Source organism: Dendropsophus ebraccatus, chromosome 1 (genome assembly GCF_027789765.1).
Source record: "Dendropsophus ebraccatus isolate aDenEbr1 chromosome 1, aDenEbr1.pat, whole genome shotgun sequence".
In the NCBI taxonomy this organism is placed as follows: Eukaryota; Metazoa; Chordata; class Amphibia; order Anura; family Hylidae; genus Dendropsophus; species Dendropsophus ebraccatus.
In genome coordinates, this window is record NC_091454.1 from 69658213 (window position 1) to 69685138 (window position 26926).

At 40.8% G+C, this 26926-nt stretch overlaps 1 protein-coding gene across 2 annotated transcripts in view; it reads right to left on the minus strand.

The window, feature by feature from the left end:
* The window catches only part of PDE6A (phosphodiesterase 6A), a 66171-nt gene that overhangs the window by 21820 nt on the left and 17425 nt on the right, over window positions 1–26926 (minus strand). The window contains exons 2-5 of one of the 2 annotated variants that reach the window (XM_069955150.1): window positions 6265–6417; window positions 4754–4843; window positions 2984–3124; window positions 1362–1436 (exon numbers count right to left, since the gene is read on the minus strand). In XM_069955150.1, coding sequence (XP_069811251.1) covers window positions 1362–1436; window positions 2984–3124; window positions 4754–4843; window positions 6265–6417 — 459 coding nt within the window. Of the gene's footprint in view, window positions 1–1361; window positions 1437–2983; window positions 3125–3232; window positions 3297–4753; window positions 4844–6264; window positions 6418–26926 lie in introns of those variants that run through there. The other variant, XM_069955159.1, reaches the window with a different exon arrangement.

Consider the following 26926-nt stretch of genomic DNA (forward strand, 5'->3'; position numbering starts at 1 on the left):
TCTTCCAAATAACATTTTTGGCTGAAGTAGGAACCAGTCAAAGACAAACAAATAACTTCTAATATATAAATTAAACTTACAATTTTGAATATTCAGTACATGATGGCCTAATTCTTATCATCCAAAACTTTTGCTTTCATGTATTTGCAGAAACAGAGAGCCCAGGAAATACTGTGCTCAATGGGTTTTGTGCTCTAAATAGATTATTTGTGCATTTGATCTAGTGATCTATGTGATAAGGTCACATGTTAGCGGGTGCAAAGGGGGGCTACAAAGGTCATTAAGGGAATGGGTGGGTTACAGTACCGGGACAGGTTATCAAGCTTGGGGTTATTTACACTAGAAAAAAGACGTCTTAGGGGCGATCTGATTACAATCTACAAATATATGAATGGACAGTACAGAGATCTTTGTAGTGATCTTTTTACTCCTAGGTCTGTAAGCATGACAAGGGGGCATCCTCTACATCTAGAGGAAAGAAGATTTCACCATCAGCATTGGCGCGGGTTCTTTACTGTACGAGCGGTAAGACTGTGGAACTCTCTGTCATATGTTGTGATGGCTGATTCATTAAGTAAGTTCAAGCGAGGCCTGGATGCTTTTCTTGAAAAATATAATATTACAAGTTATGGGCATTAGATTTCTGGTGATCCATTAATCCTGGGATTATACTGATTGCCATTGGAGTCGGGAAGGAAATTACAAACACTGTCTTCAACTAATAATAATTTACTATGATCCTCTTCTTACCCAGATCTTATGTAATCAACTTTGTGCATTTCTGAAATATCCTACTTTCTTGCTTATTACCTGATTAAATTCTTTAGACTTTTCTCATTCTGGTGACCCCTTATGGTTTCCCTTTAAGGTCCCATGTAAAATGCTATGTCATAACAGATTTAGAGGGGGGGGGGGGAGTATTGTTCCTTTTATATTTTTTTCTACACACGAAGGCCTGCATTGGGAAGGGGAGGTGATGATACCTAACAGGGTGATGTCTACATGGTGGGAGAGGAGTTAACTTTCAAGGGGATGCCTACAAGCGACATGGGTTAATTTTTGGGGGATGTCTACATGTGGGGATGCGGCTAATTGGTGTGTGTGTGTGTGGGGGGGGGGGGGGTATTTGTGCACATGGGTGGGGGCTAACTTCCAAGGAAGATGCTTACATTAAGGGCTTGGGGAAACTAACTGAGGAAATACCTACATACAATGGTCATCCTTGGACGGATTAATATTGTAACTTGAGAATCCATTGTATATACTGTTTCTTAGTTATTTATATAAAGTATAAAACTACAGAACATTGGTACATAAGCATTTATATTAGGAAAACACAGAATCTGGGCTTGAAGCCATACTCTGCCATCTGGTGTCCTTGGTCCAGAATATGGGGGCACTTCACCCATGAGCACTGGCCACTGGTCAAAAAATTCCTGTAAAAATCAAAACAAACATTATCAGCAAGATTGTTATAGTCACACTTTACTGGTAAATACTAATATACCAATAGTGTAGGTCACCATGTAATGTACAGTAAGTACAGAAGCAGTCTATGTGTGCAGCAACCTAGAGGTAAACAGCATGTATGTATCTATCTATCTATCTATCTATCTATCTATCTATCTATCTATCTATCTATCGCCACTTGCAAAGACTCCTCTTCCTACCTCTTCTGCTCTCTGGTGCTCCACTTCCTCCCTTTGAGTGTTTTTGGTGATAAACTTCCAAGATGATAAGAGGGCATGTTGCAGGCATTGTGTTCAGACAAAATCACATCCACATGTAATGTCCAATAGCTGCCCGATGTCAGTGCAACATAAGTAACATTGGGCAGCTATTGATCATTGCTTGCAACATCCTCCCGCACCCATCTTGTCTCAGAAGTTATCCCCAGAGATGGTCAGAGGGAGGAAGTGGAGTGTCAGAAAGCAGATTAGGTACTACATTTTCTGCCCTCCGGATAACCCCTTTAAAGGGGTTATCCAGGACTACAAAAACATGGCTTCTTTCTTTCAGAAACAGCACCACCCTTGCTTACAGTTTTGGTGGAGTTTTAAAGCTCAGTTCCATTGAAATAATTATTTCAATGGAACTGAATATTTTACCTATGAGGATAGGAGTGGTGCTGTTTTTGCAAGAAATAAGCTCTGCTTTTTCTAATCGTGGATAACCCCTTTAAGTTCTGTGTCAAAAAAAGAGTGCATAATTTAGGACCTTTTAGAATGAAAAAAACAAAAAAGCAAAAACAAAACACGAAATTGTGGATATACTTAAAGTGACAATGTCCCCCTTTTTGCATTCTGACTTGGCCCTGCCCCTCAATCATAGGCACATAGGCCCCGCCCCCTCACCGACCATTGGAACATACTGGCCTAAAGGTGTAGGCCCCAACCCCTCTAGGTCAGCCCATAAAAATGGGCATTGAGGGGGTGGGGCCTATGTGTCAATGACGTCCCAGAGGGGTGAGGCCAACGGTTGCACTGTGGGTGGGGCTAAGTGCCGCTGTTGCCGTGAAGCCCCGCTCACTTAGCACAATCTGCAGTTGATAAAAGATCACCTTTTACTTGAACAAGCACTATGACATATGATATAAAATAAGGTATGAAAACAGCAAAATGTACCCATTACACCTGTGTAGGGAAGTCAGAATGCAAAAAGGGGGGACAGTGTCACTTTAAAGGGGAACCTTTCCAAATTACAAATCTAACCTGCTGATAGCCCCCTATTGCGCATGAGGTGCCGAGGAGGAAGGTATGTCTCTTAACTTCCTTCTCTGTGCCATTCTTGTACTGCTAGCAGTGTAATCTTTGGTCCAGAGCTGGCCCACCCGCTCCATTGATTATCATTAGAAGGAGCGGGGCAGTGCTCCTAATGGTGCTCCGGACCAAGCTCCACTGCTAACAGGGGACTATTAGGAGGTTTGATTTGTTTAAAAATGAAGACTTGACAAAATGTATACTAATGTTTATCATTCATTAACCTTTGTCTTTGTCATGTCAAGCAGCCCCACAGAGTATCTATCACAGTTAAGGAAGGCGCGGACTGTATAAAGGGCTTTGTGAAACTGTCTCTCAATGTCAGTAAGTTCTTCGAAGACCTTGTTGGCTGACCACAACAGTATCTATCGAAAAAAAAGAGAAAGAGAAAAGTTAGAAAATGTTCGAAAATAAGAATATTCACTGTAAATGATGTGGCGATACAATTGTGGTCCCTGTATACCAAACTGTACCCAAACTACATATGATGTTGTGGCAATGTTGAGATAATCCTTCTCTGATGAAAGCTTCAAAGCAAAGAGCAGACCACCAGAGGTCTGACTGTTAAAGGTACCCATACACATCAGTGAAAGGTTGGCCAAACCCGCAGACTGGTCAAATGACAAATGTGTATAATGGCATAATTAGCTTTCCCTACTGCCTGGTTGCTATGGTAACTTATTTTAAGGCTGTCAGAAATTACTACCCCTAAATCATTCTGTTCGCAAGACTTTGCCAACACAGAACTGCTGATACGATACTTGGATTAAAAATTCCTTTTCCCCAAGTGCATTATTTCACATTTGGAAACATTGAACAGCAGTTTCTATTGTTTCGACAACTTTTCGACAACCTATTGCACAATATCGTGTCATTAGTAGAGATGAGCACAACTCAAACATGCTTGAGTACGATCATTCAACATTTGATTACCGGTGGCTGAAGAAGTTACATCCAACTTCTGCAGCCACCAGTATTCAAATACTGATTGATCTGACTTGAGCATGCTGGAGGTACACTCATATCTCATCATTAGCAAACAGACAAACTTTATCTACCAAACCTTCTTCTATGTCACTTAAAAATATTACAAAGAATATAACAGACCCCCACTGATCTGATATGAATGGGTTTTCTCGAGGGTAGACAATAAATTGTTACAGGCTACCTAATTCCTTTAGAGTGTCACTGTTGTAGGTGATTTTAAGAAACTTTGTAATTGGGTTTTTTAAGGCAAATATGCCATTATCTGCATTCAAAAAGACTTTCCCCAGGTCCCCCCCTCTCCCTCCTCTCTCTCATTCATTGCTCATTATCAGGAAATCTCGACTGTTTTACATCAGTCATGGCTTGTGTAACTTATGAAGAGGGGAGGAGGGAGGAGGGAGATTAGTTGCCAGCAGAGAGCAGAGAACAAAGGATTACACAGCTGGACCTGTGTTAAAGCTGTATTCAGGGGTCAGAGAGGTCAGTGCTGACTTCAGAGGAGATAGCCTGGTGATGTAACTGTAAATTAACTCTTTGTTGTTCTGTTGTGGTGCCTCATCTCTCCCCTCTCCAAAGAGAACAATAAAGACAGGGGGATAGCAACAAAGTTTCTTAAAATCGCCTGTACTATTGATTTCTGCAAAAAAAATTTAACTACAGTGACACTTTAAGCTGAAATAAGGTATTGCCAGAGCAAGAGGCCCACATTTTTGGAAGTTCTCCATAATGTCTAATACAGGGGGGACACCCTGTATTATGTTTATATACCCTTTAGAACAGCTTTAGCTTTGGCTGTCAAGGTATGATGGGAATTGTAGTTTTGTATCAGCTGGAGAGCCTGAGTTTGACACCTGTGCTTTAGAAGGTATATGAACAGAAAGCATTTTTGTGAGACAACCCTTTTAATGTTTATTTGGGAGGCATTTGGTGTTTTTAGTGCATAGAAGATATAACACTGAATATGATAAATTTACCCATTATTGTTCTATTACACCATATTTACATACCTGGCCTCTTCTAGTTTCACAATTGTGAAGGTAAGATAGATGATACACCTTGAGTATCAAATTGGCAAAATTGAGGTACTTAAGGAACAGCTAAAAAGGAAATATAATGTTCATGTTAATTCCTGTTCTGGTGAAAATAATAAATAAATAAATAATAAATAATAATAATAATAATAATAATAATAATAATAATAATAATAATAATTAAAACACTCCAGGAATGAGGGTCATTCAATGAGAAGGTAGGGTTGAAACACGAGAGCTTGAAGGTGTCTGCAGCTCATTTTCAAGTAAATTTGCTAAGAATGGCTTTCAGATATTTTTCTGTTGCCAATATCTCCTCTATAGAGCTTAATGTGCATAGGAGTGCCACCTATAGACTGTAGTTTTCTGCAGTCCTATACTATACAATCCTATCAGACAAGAACAAAATGAGGATTTTCACAGCAACACCAACCATCTGTTGGAAAATGTATGCCTACTATATTAAGTCTGAAGCAGACAGGTGCACTGAAGTGGTGCAAAACAAAGATGGTGCCTCATTTCTCTAATAATATCATAAGATACCAGTACCACATCTGGCTTTCAGCATCAAAATTTGATAATATGGAAAGTATTGTGTAGTACAACCCCAATTTAAAAAAAAGTTGGGACATGTCTACCATTGTCTGCTCTAAAGGGGTACTCCGGCACTTTAAAACTTTTTATCTAGTGCTGCGCTTATATAAAACATAATAAACATCTTATTCTTAAATCTCCACACTCCCCTGGTGTCCTCCTACAGCATCTCCAGGTCCTCTGTTGACTGCAGCTGCTGCAACTTTCAAGACAAACATGTCTTGGCAGTAACAACCCACACAACCAGTCACTTACTGAGATGGGACAGCACAGAGGCCAGTGATTGGCTGAGTGGGCTGTCACTGCTAAAATGAGTCCATCCACAGTGAGTGCTGTCAGTGAGGGACCTGGAGACACCACAGGAGGACACCAGGGGAGCATGGTCAGGTAATAATAAGTTGTTAATTATGTTTTTTTATAAGGGCAGAACCATATATAAAGTTTTTATCTACATTTGGAAAGTGGAGTTTTAGGAATGAAATGTACTTAATGTGCTCAATTTCTAAAAACTGAACTGTCCTATATTTTGTTTTTCTCTGTTTATTCCTGTGGAAGGTTACATTGGTTATTCAGTACTTCTAAGGTTAGACCTCTAGTCTACATCTCCGGTTTTCCCATTCTTGTCCCAGGTGATTTGCGCAACTTCAACAAATAGGATATAACTGTCATAACACTTTTCACTGTCTGAGCCGCAGTGGAATGAAATGGGAAAACTGTTATTATGGTAAGGTTACTGCGCTACTCCACAAGTAGACAATATTCATGCAGATGAAGTTGTAAGGTAGTGCTCTCTCTTCCTTCTTCTCTCTCTCTCTCTCTCTCTCTCTCTCTCTCTCAATCTAATTAAATGACACAAAAATGGAATATGATAAAACAGGTGTAATTGTCTTTACCTCTTCATCTGTACTTGTAAAATTGCCGCCATTATTTTTGTTAACAGCCATTATTACAGCCACCACGTCTTTTCCGTTCATTATAGGGGCAGCCAATATGGTCTTTGTGGCATATTCAGTAAGGTTATCTACGAAACTGCAAAAGTGGGTGTTCTAAGGAAAAAGATATATATAAAAATTTTAGAAATATAGTTTTCATCTACTTTTCATTAAAAAAAAAAAAAAAAAAAAAAAATATATATATATATTTGTTTTACACAACCTAAAACATTAATAATAAGGAACCAATAAAACCGTAATTTTACTAAATTGACAGAGCAATAGAATAGCCCAATATTTATTTACCACATGTGGCCCAAGTGAGCTTTCTGGTTGATAAAAATCCTCAGAATACACCCTGTAACCCCTGAAAGCCTGTACTTTACCTAAACAATTACTGATAGGGCAGTAAGTATGGATTATTGGCATGGATTATAAGTATAGATGGGCGAAGCATGATGAGCTGCAAATTTGGGAAAAATTTGCCTCGTCAACTAAGCAAATTTTCCCCAGTTTTGTTACGAAAATTCCCAAAAAACATGGTGACTGCAATGGTGGACGCACATGTTTTCATGCTTTTCATTGAATTGGCAGATGCAGGACATTATCCCTTTGCTTACTCTCCCGACCATGACTCTGCTTCCTCCCAAACTACATAGCCAACTGCTCCACACCGCCATCAACTCCCCATCAAACCTGTTCCAACCTATGTAAATCACCCCTTCCATTCCCAAGCATCATTTAACATTTAACACCGCTGATCCACCTGCGTCCACTGCTGTCCATGGAGAAAAGGTAAGTATACACGGCTAATCTATCAATGTCCACTGCTGTCCTAGGAAAAAGGACAGCTGTTTTACGAAACATTACTCTGTAATAGTCACACTATTGTAGCTTCAATGGTTAAGCAGTTTTATTACAATTTGTCAGAAATCGATCCTTGAAAATTTGAGAATTGCTGCCGAAATTCTCACTAAACGAATTTTTGCTGATTTTCTCATCTTTAATAATAAGCATTAATCACTTCATTGTTGCTAAATGGAGGCACTGACAAAGCATTATGCCCCTTGATTTTACCATTGCCATGGTGTCCATGTTTCTGACCCTCCATTAATTCAATCTGATTGAATGAATTCAGTGCTCCCTGATAAAGTCAATGGGACATAGAAGATTGACCACTTCTAGTTTAAAAGTAAGTTTTCATTTTCAGTTTTTCCTTCCCTAGAGTTTGTAAAGAATTTACTTAAAAGGCCATGCTCACAGAAGCAAAAACTGAGCCAAAAATTCCACCTTAAAATCAGCACAGAATCTGTAGTTATTGATTTTTTTGGGCACTTTGTAGCAGAATCACATGGATAAGAAAAACACAACACTGTTTTTCAATTTTTCAACTTTTCTCTTTTCTGTGTTAAAATCCATATAGGTTTTACCTCTGTGAAGTAGTTCCATACCAGAGTATTGTCCCTGGTAATTGCAATACCAATTGTTACCAGCAGATGACATACTCTGACCATTTTCCTTTTTCAATACTAATGTTTTTCCAATATTATCAGATCATTTGTAGTTGTCTAGAATCTAGAAAGTTCAGGCTTGGCCTCGCTACACTGGTATCTAATTGGTTTAGTAAGTAATCTCATCTAACTTAACTTGTGATGAATATTGTAGGTAAATAGCTTCCACCATACTAGCAAGTAAATAATAAATAGTAATTTGCAGACAGTACATTGTTGCTATACAAACAGTGTCATTATAACAGCAGTCTGGAAGGACCGTTCAATGTCACAACAGTACAAACATTACCTTTATTGACATATAAACACCACTATGGTAAGGAAAATCTTCAGGTGACACAGTGTACCAGGTACCTTGTATCCCCTATGTTAGAAAGGGTCTGTTAAAGGGGAGAATCTTTCCCACAACTGATGTCAGAAAGTTGTTTTACAGATTTGTAAATTACTTCTACCAAAAAAATCTCAAGTCTTCCAGTTCTTATCAGCTGATGTATGCCATGCAGGAAATGGTGTTCTCTTTCCAGTTTCCCAGTGTACTATGCTTCCACCTCTGTTCATGACAGGAGCTGCCAGAGCCGGAGAGGTTTTCCAAGAGGATGTTACTGCTCCGAACAGTTCCTGACACAGACAGAGGTGGCAGCAGAGAGCACTATGTCAGACTGGAAAGAATACACCAATTCCTGCAGGACATACAGCAGCTGATAAGTACTTGAAGGCTTGAGATTTTTTTTTAATAAAAGTAATTTTAAAATCTGTATAACTTTCTGATAAAATTTAATTTAATACATTTGTATCTTTACTTTCAAACAAATGTGAATACTTTCAGAAAGAAAACATAGAATGTAGATATTACATAGCAATAAGGAACAAGATCTCGATATGGACATAAGCGATAAGTTAACACAATAAGTAGGTGAGGGGGAGAAGCCAAGGAATGGGTAAATAATGAACACTGCTAGAACATAGTGTAGAATATGTCCAGTAAGGAAGCACTGTGGATAAAGGGATATGGGCGAATACTTGAAATCAATATTTATGAGTAAGCTAGAGTTTTTCAGAAGGACCTGGGTCAAAGAGTTGCTAGATAAAAATGAGGATGGGCCAGCTTGATCCACAGTCCACGGTACCTCACAATCTTATCAGATCACACTCATGCTTCCACACTGCCGAAAAGCAGAGGGGACAGAATAGAAGGAGAAAATAGTCTTTTCTAGTTAGTGTGGTACAGGGCCGGCTGTCTGCTGCCTGTGTTATATGTGGTGTGTGTGTGTGTGTGATGGGCTGGCCGGTTACCTGCACTACTGGCTGCTACTATCTGATGCTGAATCATCATCTGATCCGACCCCCATCATCTTCCTCCTCCTCCTCTGTCCCATGCACCTGGCCCTAGGGTCCTCCTGTGGATGATGGCCTGGCTGGCTCCGCTTACTGACACCTGGGGTCTGAGGTGAAGAAGAAGGCCGCAGGCGAGACTGTGAGAATACGGACAGCACAGCAGTGTGTGCTGGGGAGCAGAAAGAAGAGGCTCAGCAAGCATCAGAAAACAGTGCAGAACCCTGTTGCCTATTAAGTTATTAACCACTGCAGTAGCCTTATTGGTTCTCATATAGTCATGGACCATGGGGGAGGGGGCTGATGCACCAGTGTCAGTGACTTTATTGACCCCTGCAATACCCTTATAGGTTCCCATATGGTCATGCATCACAGGGGGTAGGCGGGTGTTGGGGCTGATGCACCAGTGTCAGTGACTTTATTCATCCCTGCAGTACCCTTATAGGGTCCCATACAGTCATGGATCGCTTGGGGGGAGTTTGAAAGAATATGCAAGTAACACAGTAGTGTAAAACTGACCTTATTTTGATGCATTACTATGCGAATATTGGCAAATTTTGTAAGCTGGTAGGATTTGCTTTTTGGTCCCCGTCTGGCCCTGAAAAAAGTCTTTTCAAAGGCCAGCATTCAAGGAAAACATTTGCAAATTGAAAACTATATGCAAAGGGATGATAGGAAATAGAGGGGGATAATTTATGGAACATATTCAGATTGGGTTTTAGTTAATAGCGGGGGACCTCTTTAGTCAGTATTAGATCCTCTTCTTTCTTTTTTTTTTTAAAGAATTTATTTAAATTTTTTCCATGTTATACAAAAACCAACAAACAGGCACAGTCCGCCCGACATATGCAAAGTAAGAGGACACCATCAGGAAATACAAAGTGTGGGATGGCTTAAAGCCCCGGAGAACGGTACAGGGAGCAGTGCAGTAGGTGTAAATCTTGAGGGGAGGTATCTGCCACAAAGGCAAAAGTATGTACGGGTGGAGTTTTGACATAACACAAAGACCTGACACACAACCACATATACACAGTCATCCACACAGAGGCACAGCGGCACAGCAGCAACCCCCCCCCCAAAGGACTTCAAGAGAGTTAGACATCTACCGTCTCATCAAACATAAGCCAGTGTATACACATTTTCTTGAATTTCTTGGGGCATTTGATCCTCTTCTTTTTAATATATTTATTAATTACCTTTATAGTGGGGCTACATCTCTATATTTGTAGATGATACTAAACTGGGTAAAGTAATCAGCACAGAGGAGAATAATATCATATTAAAGAGGAATTTGGAGAGGCTGGAGGCTTGGGCGGAGAAATGGCAAATAAGGTTTAAATTGGATAAATGTAAGGTTATGCTTTCAGGCCATAGAAATTATAAGTACAGTTATGTGCTAAATAATAAAACACTGGGTAAAACTGCTTCCAAAAAGGACCTGGGGGTATTGGTGGACAGTAAACTCAACTTTAGTGATCAGTGCCAGGCAGCAGCTGCCAAGGCTAATAAAATAATGGGATGCATCAAAAGAGGTATAGATGCTAAAGATGAGAACATAGTTTTGCCTCTTTATAAATCACTGGTCAGACCACATATGGAATAATGTGTACAGTTTTGGGCACCGGTATATAAGAAGGACACAGCTGAACTGGAGCAGGTACAGAGGAGGGCGACCAAGGTCATTAAAGGAATGGGTGGGTTACAGTACCCTGCTATGTTTAGCATCACATGTGAAGCATTGTTCTAGTATACTTTCAACAATTCATGTAGTGTTGTGTTGGACAAAAATGATAAAGAAACATCCAGAGATTTCCAAATCCACAGTGTTTTCAGTACAGTATGTCATACGGGAAAGGTTTTTAAAAAATCTGCACGCTAATGTTTTTGCCTTGTGTAAAGATGAAGGTTCCCCTCCCCCCTAATTTTTCTGTTCCTGTAATAGTTACTGAACCATGACATCTATAATTGCGGCTTATTATACTTATTATTGTGTTACCATTGCAGACTCTCCAGCTTCCTTATCGTAGTTTGTATCCTTCCTTAAACCTTTCGGATATTTCAGGGAATTGACCAAACTGCATATTGTAATTGATGTTCATTATGATACTTACTTGCCTTATCTGTGAAAGTGAATAAGGTGCAGAGCCTGGAGAATTTAAAGTTATATTCATATTGAACATGCTACTATACAGTTTTTTTTTTAAAGATTCATTATAATTTGTAATTTATTAATTTACAGTAAATACAGTAAATACAGTAGTGGTGGTCTAACTTAACGTAAGCTTTCTTTCTTTTTTTTCTCTATTTAATTTATTATGGGCTCCTAACAAACTACAATAGTTCCACCTTCCACCCCAAAATATATAATTGAGCCTCTGTTTATTAAGGGCCTTTTGCATGGACCCTCTAACAGTAAAAACACTCAATCAATGCAGGAAACCTCCATTTTTATTTCCTAGACCTTTGACATCATATCATCAATTTAGGGATACTATCTTCTACCCCATACTCCTCTTCCTTAAACCCTATAGGAAATAATACGATCCCTTAATGGGAATTACACTTCCCTTCAACTAATACATTATTTTGGATTCTACTGAAACTATTTTTTAATGCTTATTGTTTCATCTTTGTTTTTTGGGATGTATGATAGCAAATATGCCAACACAGGCCTGAATGCTTACATCTGTTACCATGCAGCAATTTTATATGTATACCATTGTTGTGTATTTTCTTGTTAAAAAGTCAGTAAAAATTGATTTAGAAAAGGTGACTTATACACTGTTGTTTTTTTTTAACAGTTTAAGGCCCCGTGCAGACTACGAAAGAGACCGGCCGTTCCGTGACCCGGCCGGTCTCTGAAAAGATCATCCGGATGATCTTTGCAGCCGCATCCATGCGCGCACGCATCTGAACTCCCCACAGCACACTATGGAGCGTGTGGCCAGAGCTGCTCACTCCATAGTGTGCACTGACAGAGTTTTCACTGAATAGCGGCCACAGAAAACTGACATGTCAGTTTTCTACGGTGCTGCGAAAGATCCCGGCTGCAGCGTATACTATGTGTATATGCTCCGGCCGGGATTCCATAGAAGACAAGGCAACGTATATTTTTGTAAAAAGTATGGCCGTTGTTGCCGATTGCAACAACGGCCGTACTTTTACGAAAATATACGTTGTGTTAACTTAGCCTAAGGCCACGTTCACACGCTGTATGAACATTAGCTGTTGTTTGACACTTGTCAAACAACAACTGATGTCTCAGATGTTCACCCGGCCGATTATCGCATTATCGCCCTGGAGAACATCACTTCATTTTAATTGGAATGCGGGCACATTCTGGTGTGCCCACACTCCAATTAGCCATAGAGAACAATGTAAAGTAAAGCCAGGAGCCGTACTTTTCATTGTATGCACAGGCTATCTTGTATGGCCACTGTTCACTGAATTGTGGCTGCTCAAAATAGACCTGTCAGTTATTTTGTGCAGCCAAAGAGAACAATGGCCGTAGTGTATGCAGTGTGTATACACTATGACCTTTGTTCCATACAATCTAATGTAATGCCACACTGTCAATAAACAGCAATCTGCAACAATGGCCGTTGGTTACTGTAAAATTATGTACTGTGAACATGACCTAAAGGTACATTTACATGCAACAAGCCTATAGCCCTGCATTCTTGCATGAGATTTTAATTCTGCTGTGAGAATGTAATGGCAGCTTTCTTTAACTAACTTCCATGCTGTGGCGGTAAAAATAATAAAGACACCAAATATTAAAGGCACCATGCTTACTTTCCCCCCAGTGGCTTATGCTTAAAATTTCTCACCTATTCTGTAGTGTACACATGACCTTACTGGCATGGCATGGAAGTAGTTAAAGGTGAACTCGGCTCTTTTCGTCGCTCCATAGGAATGAATAGAACCACGGGTCATGTGCTGTACCCATAGCTCTATTCATAACAGAGCTGGCGGGGCAAGATATGGAGATCGACCGGGGGTACAGAGGTCGGACCTCCCATGATCTCCTACTTTTCCCCTACCCTGTGGATAGGTGAAAAGTCCATTTTTCCTGGAATACCCCTTTGGGTCTGTATAAAAGCAGACTTACACTTGATCCAGGGCTGCCATTTTTCTGTAGGTAGTTAATGCATTTACATTTATAGGAATTATCACCTAGACGTACAGTATCGCTCTTCTCTGGGAGACCATGGTTACATAGAAACAGTAATGGACTGAAATATATCGGAGCCAATGAAACTGTGATTGTAAAAGGTTCACTGTCAATTTCCACAGAACATGTGCAGGCACTTTGGTAGGCTAGTCAATCATTGAAGTTACATTTTGCTTTGTTGACAGAACATAATATCCTGTATACAAACCAAGTGCTATATACAGTAATTTGGACATAGGAAAAAAGTGGAAAAAAAATTATTTTAGCATATAACACTGCATCTATAATACTAATCTGTATCATTTACATGAGAACAGAACGCCCCGCTGCACCCATCACCTAGAACAATTGTGTGCCCTGTCACTTCAGCTTGGAAGAAAAATGTCACCTAGCGGCTAAAAAAATGTTGCATAAATTAGGCCAATCATTTAACACCATGGTGTCTAATAAATATTAGAGCTTCCTTGTGTTATTATACAGCACACATGGTATGCTTTATTACCTTCAAGAAATACTTTCATACAGTTTACAGTCTGGAATTTATAGCAATATGGAAATAACAAATTAAGCTTTGTAACCAGCTGCTGGCAAGCTAAAGCGGACGGCTAAATCAACTTGTACCTCTAGGTTAATCTAGGACTGTTCTAATTAAATTAAGATTAAGAGATTAGCAGTGCCTATGTTTATTCTTTACATAAGTATGAGAACACTACAAGTGTCAAAAAGATATTTAAGACACTTAAAAGGTACTGTAGGTTTAGTTTTTTAAAGGTTTGATATGTGTCATCTAACACTGTACTGTTCTTCACTCCATCTTTAGCAACAGATTTAGAACTTTTATGATTTAAAGGGGTGTTCTGACGTAAATGAACTTATCCCCTGTGCACAGGATATGGGATAAGTGTGAGGTTGGAAGCACCCCCGCCCCCACAGCCCGATCTGTTTTAAATGGATTGGCAGTTCACTCTCTATGGCACTGCTGAAGAGAGCCAAGCATTGTACTTGGTTACCTCCTGCAGCTGCATAGACAATGTATGGTGCGGTAGCACATACTGTATGCTCCACTCAGAGCAAAGGAGTTGGATAAGTTAGTTTAAAGGGGCACTACAGTAAAAATAAATAAATGTTTTCTAATCAACTGGTGTCAGAAAATTAGTCAGTACTTATCAGCTGCTGTATGTCTTGCAGGAAGTGGTGTATTCTTTCCAGTCTAACACAGTTCTCTTTGCTGCCACCTTTGTCCGTGACAGGAACTGTCCATATCAGGAAAGGTTTTCTGTGGGGATTTGATATTGCTTTAGACAGTTCCTGTCATGGGCAGAGGGGGCAACAGAGAGTGTCTAGACTGTATAGATTGAAAAAAAAAAAACACTTCCTGCAGGACATACAGCAGCTGATACTGGTACTGGGAGACTTGAGATTTCCTCTTTAAGTCAGATTTCCCCTTTAAAGAGGACCTGTCAGGCTCCCCACCCCCAGATAGATCCCCTTATACCTACCTTATGTCGCCGAGTCCCGCTGCCGGAGCCGGTCCCGGGACGGAGATATCCCGGTGAGAAGCCGGCGTGCGCGCTGTGGAGATGAGTCCAGCGTCCATAGAGAATGAATGGAGCCGGACTCATCTCTGCTGCGTGCACGGCTCCATTCATTCTCTATGGATGCTGGACTCATCTCCACAGCGCGCGCGCCGGCTTCTCACTGGGCTATCTCCATCCCGGGACCGGCTCCGACAGCGGGACTCAGCAACATGAGGTAAGTATAAGGGGATCTATCTGGGGGTCGGGAGTCTGTCACCCCGGCGCGGGGGGTGACAGGTCTCCTTTAAGTTAGAATATTCCTTTAAAGAGGACCTGTCACCCCCTCGTGCCGGGGTAGAGCCCACCCCCCGGTGGAGACCCTTATACTTACCCCGTGCACGAAGTCCCGCTCCTGGACCCGTTCCCGTTTCCGAGATATCGCCGTCGAAAGCCCAGAATGAATGGAGCTGTCATTCTCTATGAGCATCAAACTCATCTCTGATATGCGCGCGCTGTGCTTCCGCCGGCGACTTCTTGGCAGCGGGAGCAAGTCTAGGAGTGGGACTTTGTGCACAGGGTAAGTATAAGGGTCTCCACCGGGGGGTCGGCCAAGCTCTGCCCCGGCACGGGGGGTGGCAGATTCCGTTTAAGTAATAGTAAATAGTGAAAGTGTCAGATCCCAGAATTAGCACCCTAGAACTGGTATACATCTGTTGTACCACACTTGTTTAGTTTTTTTTAGACACCTTTTCTTGTTTTACCTTAACAGTAGGGCATGGCTTACAGACGAAAGGAAGGGTAACTGAGTGGGAACATAGCTTGAGTTTCCATAACATGCACAAACGTTTTGTCACAAACTAGTGGTGAAAAGTAATTAAAATATTACAAGGCAAACAGTTAGACAATATTTTCTAAAGATAGGTTGCTAGGGGCAACTGAGCCAGTTTCACTTTACACCATGTTTGCTAAATCTCCCCCAATATATGTATATGTTAGACAAGATTAGTCATTTTGGTCATATGTGTTTTTTTATTTAGAGTATCACACAGGCTCCACATTATTGAGTGAACTAATGCTGCGTTTACACGAAATGATAATTGGCCCGATCGTACGATTAACGATGTCGGAGTAACAATTTTTTTTTCATAACGATCAGCGCTTAGACGGTACGATATATCGTACGGAAAAATCGTTTTGCGATCGCACGCCCGCAGCCCGGCCCCCCACTCGCAGCCCGGCCCCACGATCAACCGCAGCCCTCTGTGCCGCCCCGATCGCCACCCCCGCCGCCGCTCCGATCGCCACCCCCCCCGCCCCCGCTCCGATCTGTTTACACAGAACGATCGGCGAACTTTTTGCGAACAACGATTTGATCGTTCGCTGCCTTTACACGTACGATTATCGTTCGAATTCGTTATCAAGCAAATTCGCCCGATAATCGTTACGTGTAAACGCATAATAGTACAATATTAAAAGGCTCATCTCCACATAAAACACTATTCTCTAGCACGGGATAGAAGATAACTAGCTAATTGGGGAAGTCTGACTGCTGGGACGCCTTCCAATACCAAGAATGGAGGTCAAATGTCCGCTGAATGAATGGAACCACAGTGCACATGTGCAGCCAGCTCTCCATTCATTTATAATGGGGCTTCAAACATTGCTGATCTCAGCACTTGTCAATGTTAAGAGGCCCCAGAGAGAGAAATGAGCTCTGGCTGCACATGTGCACAACTGCTCTGTTCATTTGGGGGATGTTCTGAGGATTGGTGGGAGTTCCAGCAGATGGACCCCTTATAATATAATTTGATGTTGGGATAACTGATTTAAAAAATTCTGTCATAATAGTATCATCTATTACAGGGGTAGGGGACCTTGGCTCTCCAGATGTTGCAAAACTACTACTACTCCCATCATGCATGGACAGTCAAAGCTAAAGCTTTTCCCCCAATACTGGAACTAAAAAAATAAGTGTTAAATTAATCTTTATACTTCTCCTCCCTTTATGGTTAAATTTTTCTGCAACTTTACTTGAAAAAAAAAAGCTCCAAAAACTTTGCGTCTTTACAACAGATTACCAGTAGGTGGCAATGTTTTCCATTAAATGGTTATTCAATACTACAGAGTTACAGGAGTGATATAATTATCAGATTGATGTATATGACACATTCTCCACTTTGGAGTTACACTCAGCTAAATATTAAGCGATTGCACTTACATTACATTACAACTTACATTAGCAAGTTCTATTTAAAGGGCTTTTCCTCCCGAAGCTTAAACAATACCATACATTAGAAATTCAGAAATTCAAGCTATAGCCAAAGTTTAATGAAGTTCTCTTTTTTGTATTTACAGCATTGGACAAACATCTGTGGCTTCCACAGCGTGTATTCTCACTACCATATTACTCGCACTGCAGGATGCCACATTTAATATCACATCCAAACATCTTGTATAATTACAGACAGGTAACTATAGCATGCTGATACCTTTTAGAATTCCTTCTTTAGGGAATGTTCAAACTTAAATTTACTATCACAGAATAGGGGAAACGTAGGTGGTCATAGGGGTCCGACCTCTGTACCCTCGCAGATCTTTGTATCAGGCGCTGCCTGCTCTGTTATGAATAGAGCCGGGGTTGGCATGCGACCCGCAGCTCTATTCATTCCTATGGAGCACACACAAAGAGCCGAGTACAGTGCTCTTTCGGCAAACTCGGCTTTTTCCGTCACTCCGTAGGAATGAATAGAGTTGCAGGTAGTGTGCCGGATCTGCAGCTCTATTCATAGCAGCGCTGTCAGAGCCCAATACAGAGATCAGCGGGGGGGTTCAGAGGTTGGACCCCCACAATCTCCTACTTTTCCCCTATCTTATGGGGGGGGGGGGAGAGTGAGTTTTTCATGGACAATCTCTTTAAGGCTATGTTCACACAACGTATGAAATTAATAGCAAACCACAGAGAAACTGGACAGAATCTGAAAAGAATGATGATGGTTGATTAGAAGCAAAGAGGAGGACGGAAGTGAATGCAATATACATAGATGGAGACAAAAATGTGATCTGGTGGTGGTGAGGGGAAGCAAAATAAAAATAATAAAACTTTAGGACTTTTTCTTCAAAGGTTGTCCTTCGCTGGGACCTGGAGAATTGTGCACCAGACAAACAATTCTGCAGGAAGTCAGGTGGTACCCAGGATGACTGATGACTATTACCCAAACCTTCTGTGCTGCTATAAGAAGCCATTCCCCACCAGAGCATGCCCTGGCACTACTAGGCCTTTTTCAGGTATTCCTTCTGACCCTTCACAACTTCATATGTACAGTCTGTACACCACCCTTACCTACATATAATTTGAGAGCTGTCACTATAGTTTGAATCAAAGGTTTTTCACAGGTTTACTGATTCCTTAAGTGTAAGGGCTAGTTCACACGGAGTAAAAGAGGAGGAATTCCACAACGGGGCTCTCCACCGCGGAATCCCGCCAGCCTCCATGTCATACAGGCTGTCATACAGACATGTCAATTCTTTAAGCGGAGAGCAAGGAGAGCAGAGGCATGCGAGCCCTCCCATAGACAGCCTGTATGACACGGAGGCTGGTGGGATTCTGCGGCGGAGAGTTCCATTGCTGAATTCAGCCTTTTTTTACTGCGTGTGAACTGGCCCTAACAAGTTAATAACTTTTCGCAACAGCACATACAACATAGAGAACAGTTTCATTTTATATATCTTTTGGTCACTCTATTGCAGACTTAACAAATCTATACACTCCTGTCTGCGTTCCCCTGATGTCCTCTTCTGCGTTTCCAGCCGCCTCCAGCCCCGTCAGGCAATCACAGACTGAGGGACAGAGCCACGGACAGTGATTGGCTCAGCGGTCTGTCACTTTTGAAACACAATCACTGGCTGCAGTGCTGTCCTTTCTTGGTCATTGATTGGCTGAGTGGGCTGTTACGCTCAGCCAATCACTGACTGACTGAGAAGGGACAGCGCTGCAGCCAGTGATTAATAGAAAACAACAAACAAAAGGAGTGTGGTACCCCAGATAAGTGTCATCCAAAAAATGTGCTAAAAAATGTCCAATGTTAGTAAAACAAGGAAGTTTATTGTACATAGCACATAAATGACACGTTTTAGGGCTCTATACCCCATCCATCAGATACAAAAAGTGCACTAATGATCATTGGTGGGCAGAACCCCGACAGATCAAAACTAGAGATGAGCGAACCTCAAGCATGCTCGAGTCCATCCGAATCCGATCGTTCTGCATTTGATTAGTGGTGGCTGCTGAAGTTGGATAAAGCCATAAGGCTATGTGGAAAATATGGATATAGTCATTGGCTGTATCCATGTTTTCCAGACAACCATAGAGCTTTATCCAAGTTCAGCTGCCACCGCTAATCAAATGCAGAACGATTGGGTTCGGATGGACTCGAGCATGCTCGAGGTTCGCTCATCTCTAATCAAAACCTTTGATGTGTCTCTGCTACATGTCAAACGTTTTTTTCTTGTAATGACAGGGACATTTTATTCTGTGTTTTTGCTATTCATGTCTGATCTATAGATTGAATTTTTGTTAGATTCTGAAAAACACTTTTACAATGTAAATTCTCCTGCTCCAGCTGATTAGCGGAGACCTTGTTCAGTCACATAAGAGGACTTAATGTTAACCAAAACTATAGAACGTGATATGAGAAGGAAGTCTACCTCAGTTTAGTAAGCTAAATACTTGCAAAGTTACATGGCATATTATAGAAACTTGACCCATAACCTTATACTGAAAATGAAGCCACGCTTTTATCTGACAAGCAATTTTATTCACAATGTCAGCAATGTACTCTGTGAGGAAACATTATATAGACTTGCAAATAATGTCAAGTTAACTTTCTAGTTAATGTCTTAGCTCATCATACTCTTATATTTTTATGAGAAGTCTACATAGGAATAATAGAATAATTAATGTAATTTCTAAATGCAAATGAGGTCCGTTATACACTGAAAGAGGGCCCGGTGGAAAGATATCTCTTCCCCCCCTCCAGGCGACGCACGCTTTCTCTTCTTTGTAACCCCACCTTCAGTTTCCTGCCTGGTCCGGCTTGGTTCTGCGGCCTGTTTTTAAAAGGTGAACTGTTCCTCACTGACATCCACAGTCAGTCTCTAATGCTGCATAGAGCAGACTATGAGTCTGCGTAGTAGAACTAATACTCCCCTCTGATGATGGTGCTCGAGAACAAGCTGCATGAACGATCTTTGCATTGTTCGTGCGGCCATGGAAACTGACAGCACAGATATGCATATATTTGTGCTGTCGGTTTCCAGATCACACTAGCAGTGCATACCTTCTGCATTGCTGTGTGATCTGGCATCCTGCTCTCCGGCTATCCCATCCTATTGTATCATCAGGACGCGGCCCCCACCTCTCGGTTATTAATAATTGCGGAGAAGGCAGTGGCCTGAAGATACAGTGGCAAGTAGCAAGAGAGAGGGATGCCGAATCACACAGCAGCATCCTAGGTACTGTATGTATGCACTGCATGTGTGATCTGAAAACTGACAGCACTGATATATACATATCCATGCTGTCAGTTTCCCTTCGCTATCAGTCGCACATCTTCTGTTTACACAGGTATATATGTGGCTGATAATAAATTTTATAGCTTGCTCTAAAGATGTGATCAACTGTGGATCAGGAGTTTTCCCAATCCTTGGATGATCAATATTTTTACACAGGCTGATTACTGGACATAGTGGCATTTCTAGTAATGTTCCAGGCCAATAGTTGGCCTGTGTAAAAGGCCCTTAACATTATACAGTTTTATTTTAATGTCTCGGCATCTGTTTGGGGCTTTGTTTTTTTTAGGATCAGATGACATCATTTAGGCATCAGTGCATTTTAGCTTGCTCTGTATATATTTTTATTTGGCAGGTCAGCTGGATGTGCTCCTCTATTTAAGGGCAGCATATAACAGTTACAGTTCCATACTAATTGTAACAGATAGCGAGTATGGACCCGCTGTGCTTCTCAACCACTTTGACTTTGGGCCACACAAGGGAGCAGGGTCTAAGTGCCCTCTAGATCTTCACCCTTTATCCCACTCGAGAATGTTACAAACCCTCTAGCCACTGGACTTCTGCGGCTAAAGGCATTAGGTCACTCCACAAGTGTGGTCCCAGTGTAAGCATTAGCTGGTTCCAAAGAACCAGACAGAACCAGTGCAAGGCACAGGGAAACAGGCCGAGTATACATGGTCAGCAAGCCAGGTAGGCAGCAGACGAGTCAGCGCAGTACCAGGGATGAGATGGGTATCGTCACACAGGCAAAGGGCTTTAGAGGCAGGTCAGACAATCCAAGTCAGAAACATGTACAGACAGGGGTCAGGCAGTAAGCCTAATTCAAAGACCAGGCACTGGTGAGGATACATGAAGATTTGCTTGGAATGCTACACAGGATGGAAATGGCAATTGGAGCTGGTTTCAATAGTTGCAAGTTGCTCTGGATTGGCAGACAGCAGTAGAGACAAATTGCCTCAATAAATCCAGAGCAGTTGGCCACATGCACAGCCTAGTGGCCAGAGGCACCATTGCGGCAGAGACCAGAATGAGGAAGTAGACGCCGGAAGACATGAGGACATGCCGTCCCAGGACCAGCACGGAACACAGCAGAGGAGCAGAAAGGAGCATGGCGGCGAAGAGCAGGACTGGAACTCAAACTGCATCACTAGCACTGAGTAATGGAACCAAGCAGTGTTACATTCCCAGTACTACTCTTGGCTATTAGAATATAGACCTGTATTATCATATGCTGCCCTCAGAGCAGCAAATTCACCAGAAATATCTGCTTTAATGGTAAAATTCATATAAAAATAAACTTTCTCTCTCTTTTTGTTTTTTACACCATTGACAATAAATTATACTGTATAATTATACAGTAAATTTAGCATGCTGTATGTTTGTTACAGGTATGCTCATACTAAATATGTATTTGTTTTACTGTAAAATGACTTCTATTTAATAAAGGTTTATTTTACTAAAGTAAAATCCAAAGAAAGGTTGCTTTATTTTGAAAAGTTTTTTTTTTATTTTTTACTGGAATGCAATGTTATATTTTTATATGAGAATAAAATATAGAATTACATTAATGACTCCTAATATAAAATGCTACAGTATGTCATCTGTAAGGTTGCTTGGGGAGAATCTTTGTCAATCACAACCACCATCAATAGGTTGATCTGCAATAATCACAAGGATCAATTATATTATTGATTCATTGTTTATACAGATCAGATATGAAGTTTAGTAGAAGTAAAACTGGTGAAGGCAAAAAGGAGGTCAGCACTTCCAGTAAAACTTGTTCTTTATTTCTTACTCCATTAAAAGCGAACAAAAGGCAGATACAAAATGAGTGAGAAAATACACATCTGACGCGTTTCTGGCTATACGCCCTTAATCATAGATGACATGTACAAAGGTATACTGGGATAAATATAGGGGAAATAAACACATGTTCCCTCCCACATAACACCTGAATCACATTGTTTTCTCATTAACATTTAAAGTGAAAGACATGAAAAAGCGCACATAAAGTGCACAGTGCTATATATGATAGAAAATACAAAATTACAAATATGTATATTAAGGTACAAAAATACAAAAATACAAGACATCATACAGATTAATAATTCATGATAAGATCCAATCTATGGTTCAATCCTTTTGGAGATGAAGAATCCAACATGAGAATCCAATATCCTTCACGGTTTAAAAGTTTCTGTTTTCTATCACCTCCACGATCAGGGCGGAATACTCTCTCTATGCCCATAATGGAAAGTGATGAAATGTCTCCTGCATGGACTAGAGAAAAATGCTTAGCCACATTTGATGGATTTTTCACGTTCATGTGTGTAGCACCATAAATATGTTCCCGTAAACGGTCTTTTAACCTACGGCTGGTGCAACCTACATAACCCATTTCACATGTAGTACAGAATATATAATAAATTAGCCAAGTAGTATTACAATTTATATAGCTTCTAATTTTATATTCTGTGTTGTCTATTTTGTTTACAATAACTTTTGTTTGTTTAATATATTTACAACAGTTACATCTTACCCCTCCGCATTTATAATTACCCTTGGTATTTAACCATGTGGGATTAGCAGAATGTGCAGTAATATGAGAGGGTGCCAAAAGGCTACCTAAAGTTGGGGGGCGTTTAGTAGAAAAGTTGCAGCCATCCTGCATAATTTGTTTGAGCGTACAATCTTGATACAGTATTGGCAAAAACTTTTCAACTATATCACGTATCTCAACAAACTGTTGTGAGTAGGTGGTGACAAACGTAGGTTTTTTTGAGAAACTCGTGGACTGTTGTTTTTTATTATGCAAAAGGTCCTTGCGGTTTCTAGTTTGTGCACTATTGTGAGCTTTAACAATATTGTGATCCTTATAGCCTTAGCGCACGTTTAAAAAAACGAGGCTATAAGGATCACAATATTGTTAAAGCTCACAATAGTGCACAAACTAGAAACCGCAAGGACCTTTTGCATAATAAAAAACAACAGTCCACGAGTTTCTCAAAAAAACCTACGTTTGTCACCACCTACTCACAACAGTTTGTTGAGATACGTGATATAGTTGAAAAGTTTTTGCCAATACTGTATCAAGATTGTACGCTCAAACAAATTATGCAGGATGGCTGCAACTTTTCTACTAAACGCCCCCCAACTTTAGGTAGCCTTTTGGCACCCTCTCATATTACTGCACATTCTGCTAATCCCACATGGTTAAATACCAAGGGTAATTATAAATGCGGAGGGGTAAGATGTAACTGTTGTAAATATATTAAACAAACAAAAGTTATTGTAAACAAAATAGACAACACAGAATATAAAATTAGAAGCTATATAAATTGTAATACTACTTGGCTAATTTATTATATATTCTGTACTACATGTGAAATGGGTTATGTAGGTTGCACCAGCCGTAGGTTAAAAGACCGTTTACGGGAACATATTTATGGTGCTACACACATGAACGTGAAAAATCCATCAAATGTGGCTAAGCATTTTTCTCTAGTCCATGCAGGAGACATTTCATCACTTTCCATTATGGGCATAGAGAGAGTATTCCGCCCTGATCGTGGAGGTGATAGAAAACAGAAACTTTTAAACCGTGAAGGATATTGGATTCTCATGTTGGATTCTTCATCTCCAAAAGGATTGAACCATAGATTGGATCTTATCATGAATTATTAATCTGTATGATGTCTTGTATTTTTGTATTTTTGTACCTTAATATACATATTTGTAATTTTGTATTTTCTATCATATATAGCACTGTGCACTTTATGTGCGCTTTTTCATGTCTTTCACTTTAAATGTTAATGAGAAAACAATGTGATTCAGGTGTTATGTGGGAGGGAACATGTGTTTATTTCCCCTATATTTATCCCAGTATACCTTTGTACATGTCATCTATGATTAAGGGCGTATAGCCAGAAACGCGTCAGATGTGTATTTTCTCACTCATTTTGTATCTGCCTTTTGTTCGCTTTTAATGGAGTAAGAAATAAAGAACAAGTTTTACTGGAAGTGCTGACCTCCTTTTTGCCTTCACCTGTATACTTCGATTTTTGGTCGTGCACTGGCTGGGTGAGCTGAGTCTACCAATTACGTTGATTCTCTACAGAAGTAAAACTGGGTCTCAATGCAAAACTTGTCAAAGTGCTGACCACCAACTGTGTGCCATCTATAGAAACATAGGGGGACATTTATCAATGTTGCGTTCCAGAAGGCACAGATTCTGCCCTTTTTCCTGGCGTGCGCCTGTCATATGCGCCACTACTCTAATGGGTGGGCATGGGGGGGCAGCAAGGTATGGCATGGCTGCCAACAGTAAATCATGATACAAATCTACACCTGCTGGAGGTGTGCCCCTCTTAGTGAATCTGGCTGGGGAAAAGGGCATACTCATACAACGATAAATGTCCCCCATAGTTTGTAAGACTGAAAAAAAAAATAAAAAGGGGCCATTGTTTTAAGGGGGTACAGTACATCACAAATTCATAAAAGGTACAGTGTAATATAACATGGGGTCTTAATACAGTGTAACTCAAGGGGATCACATGATAAGTTATTAAGGGGCATGCACAATGAATTATATCTCATTAAAGGGGACACAGTGCATTATATCTGAGGGGACACAATGCATTATAACTAAAGGAAACACAGGGTATATTAAAATAAATTGAAGGGTAAGCATAGTGTGTAATACAATTAATTTCCATGAGTTGCAGTATAAAATTCAGAGAATGCAGTGCTAGCTATGCCTCTCCTTTCAGGCACCAGGGCTTAAGTATTCTATAGCTGTGGTGTGAGCCTCCAGGGGATGTTGTTGTGTTGGAGGATTGGCCGGTCACTTGCTAGATGGTGAAGTGTGACTCCACTCTGGTGGTAGTTGGCCGAGATACAACTGGACCTTGGGGTGTTACTTCGTGTCGCCGGCGCAGGCACACAGGTGTGATGGCACACCTGCTTTTATATTACAAGGACGGTTGTACCTTTTTTCCCTATGGTCAGTGTCCTGCCGGGCTAATCAAGGGTCCCTTGGGTTAGTGTGATCACGGATGGCCAGAGCGGTGTAATGACCCTCCCGGACTATCGGAACCGCCACCCACAGAAAGGGGAAGTCTCCCAAGCTTGTGAGGTATACTGCGTCAGTGTAAGGCACAAGATTACAGAGTCTCTTTATCATTAGTAAGCTTGTTTTACTAAGAAAGTACGTGCTTGAGGCAAGGTTACACGATTATGAGGTTTCTCTTGATAAAACACTTGATAATACACTTGACAATACTTCCAGACAAATACTTGACAATACAGCAACCGAATCTGCAGTAGGAATACAGTGTAGGATACAGTCGTGATGACTGAGTAGTCTGCTGAGTGATACAAAGAAGCAGAGAAGGCAGAGAGAAGGATGTCATGAGAGTCTCAACCCAAGTAGTACTATGCTCTGCTGCGGATGTTGGAGGATGAGGTAGAAGAACCTTTAGAAGAAAAAGAACACCTGTGCTCATGTATTGACCTTTTGTTAGTCTTCACACCACTTGATGTCCACTAGATTTGGCTGAAACGTCCTAGAGGGTGACACAGGCCCCAGACCTTGTTACCTGGGATGAGCAGAATGCTGAGAATTTCCTGCTGACAACCGTGCTGCGAGATAGAGTTCCTTGGCTTTGCGCAACTTTGCTCTGTCCGGATCAGTATCTAGCTTCTATGGCTTTTGTGGATACTGTCTTGCTCTGTGACTCTCCTACTCAATGGCATGGATTGAGGTTGTCTCTGACTTGTCCTCTCTTAGAAGAGGTCTAACACTGCAAAGTGTTGTGTAGCGTTACTGAGAAGAAAACGGTTTGTTGTCTTGCGTCCTACCCATATGAGGCTCTGACTAAGACTGTCTTCCAGTCTCCCACGTGACTTCCTTCCCCAGCGTAACTAACGTGCGCTGTGAGTGGGTGAAGAGTGCAGTAGAAGAAGTAAAGAGAGAGCTGATAGGAGAGAAGAAGAACAGATTCCTATTGGCCTGCAGATACATGTGACATACATAGAAAAAATAACCCTTTATACACTTCAGCTGTGCAGCTTCTGAATACACATATCTAACACAGTGACATCTAGTGGCGAAACTTTAGTACTACTTTCATCACCACATAAGTATAATAAGTACAGACTTTTACAAAGGGTGTATATAATAGTAACACGTTGTAGGTCACCACATAGCTATAGCCCTGTTTACACTATGAAGTAGTAGCGTAACACCTTCACTGACAACACATTAGAGACGTTTCACGTTATTCATTCCACATGGTTCCCATAAACATTACAAGAGAGTGTCTTGACGTGTTTGTCAGTCATCATATAATGTAACTTATTTGCTGTTTTTCATTAGTATCTGTAATTTTAAGTTGTATGATTTTTATTAAAGATAAGCGAAGATGTCGATATGCTTCGTTCTGCAAATTCACAGCTATTCATTTAAAAATTTGCTAAACATACAATCTTACAATAAAATCACTCTGCGGGAGCGAGGGATT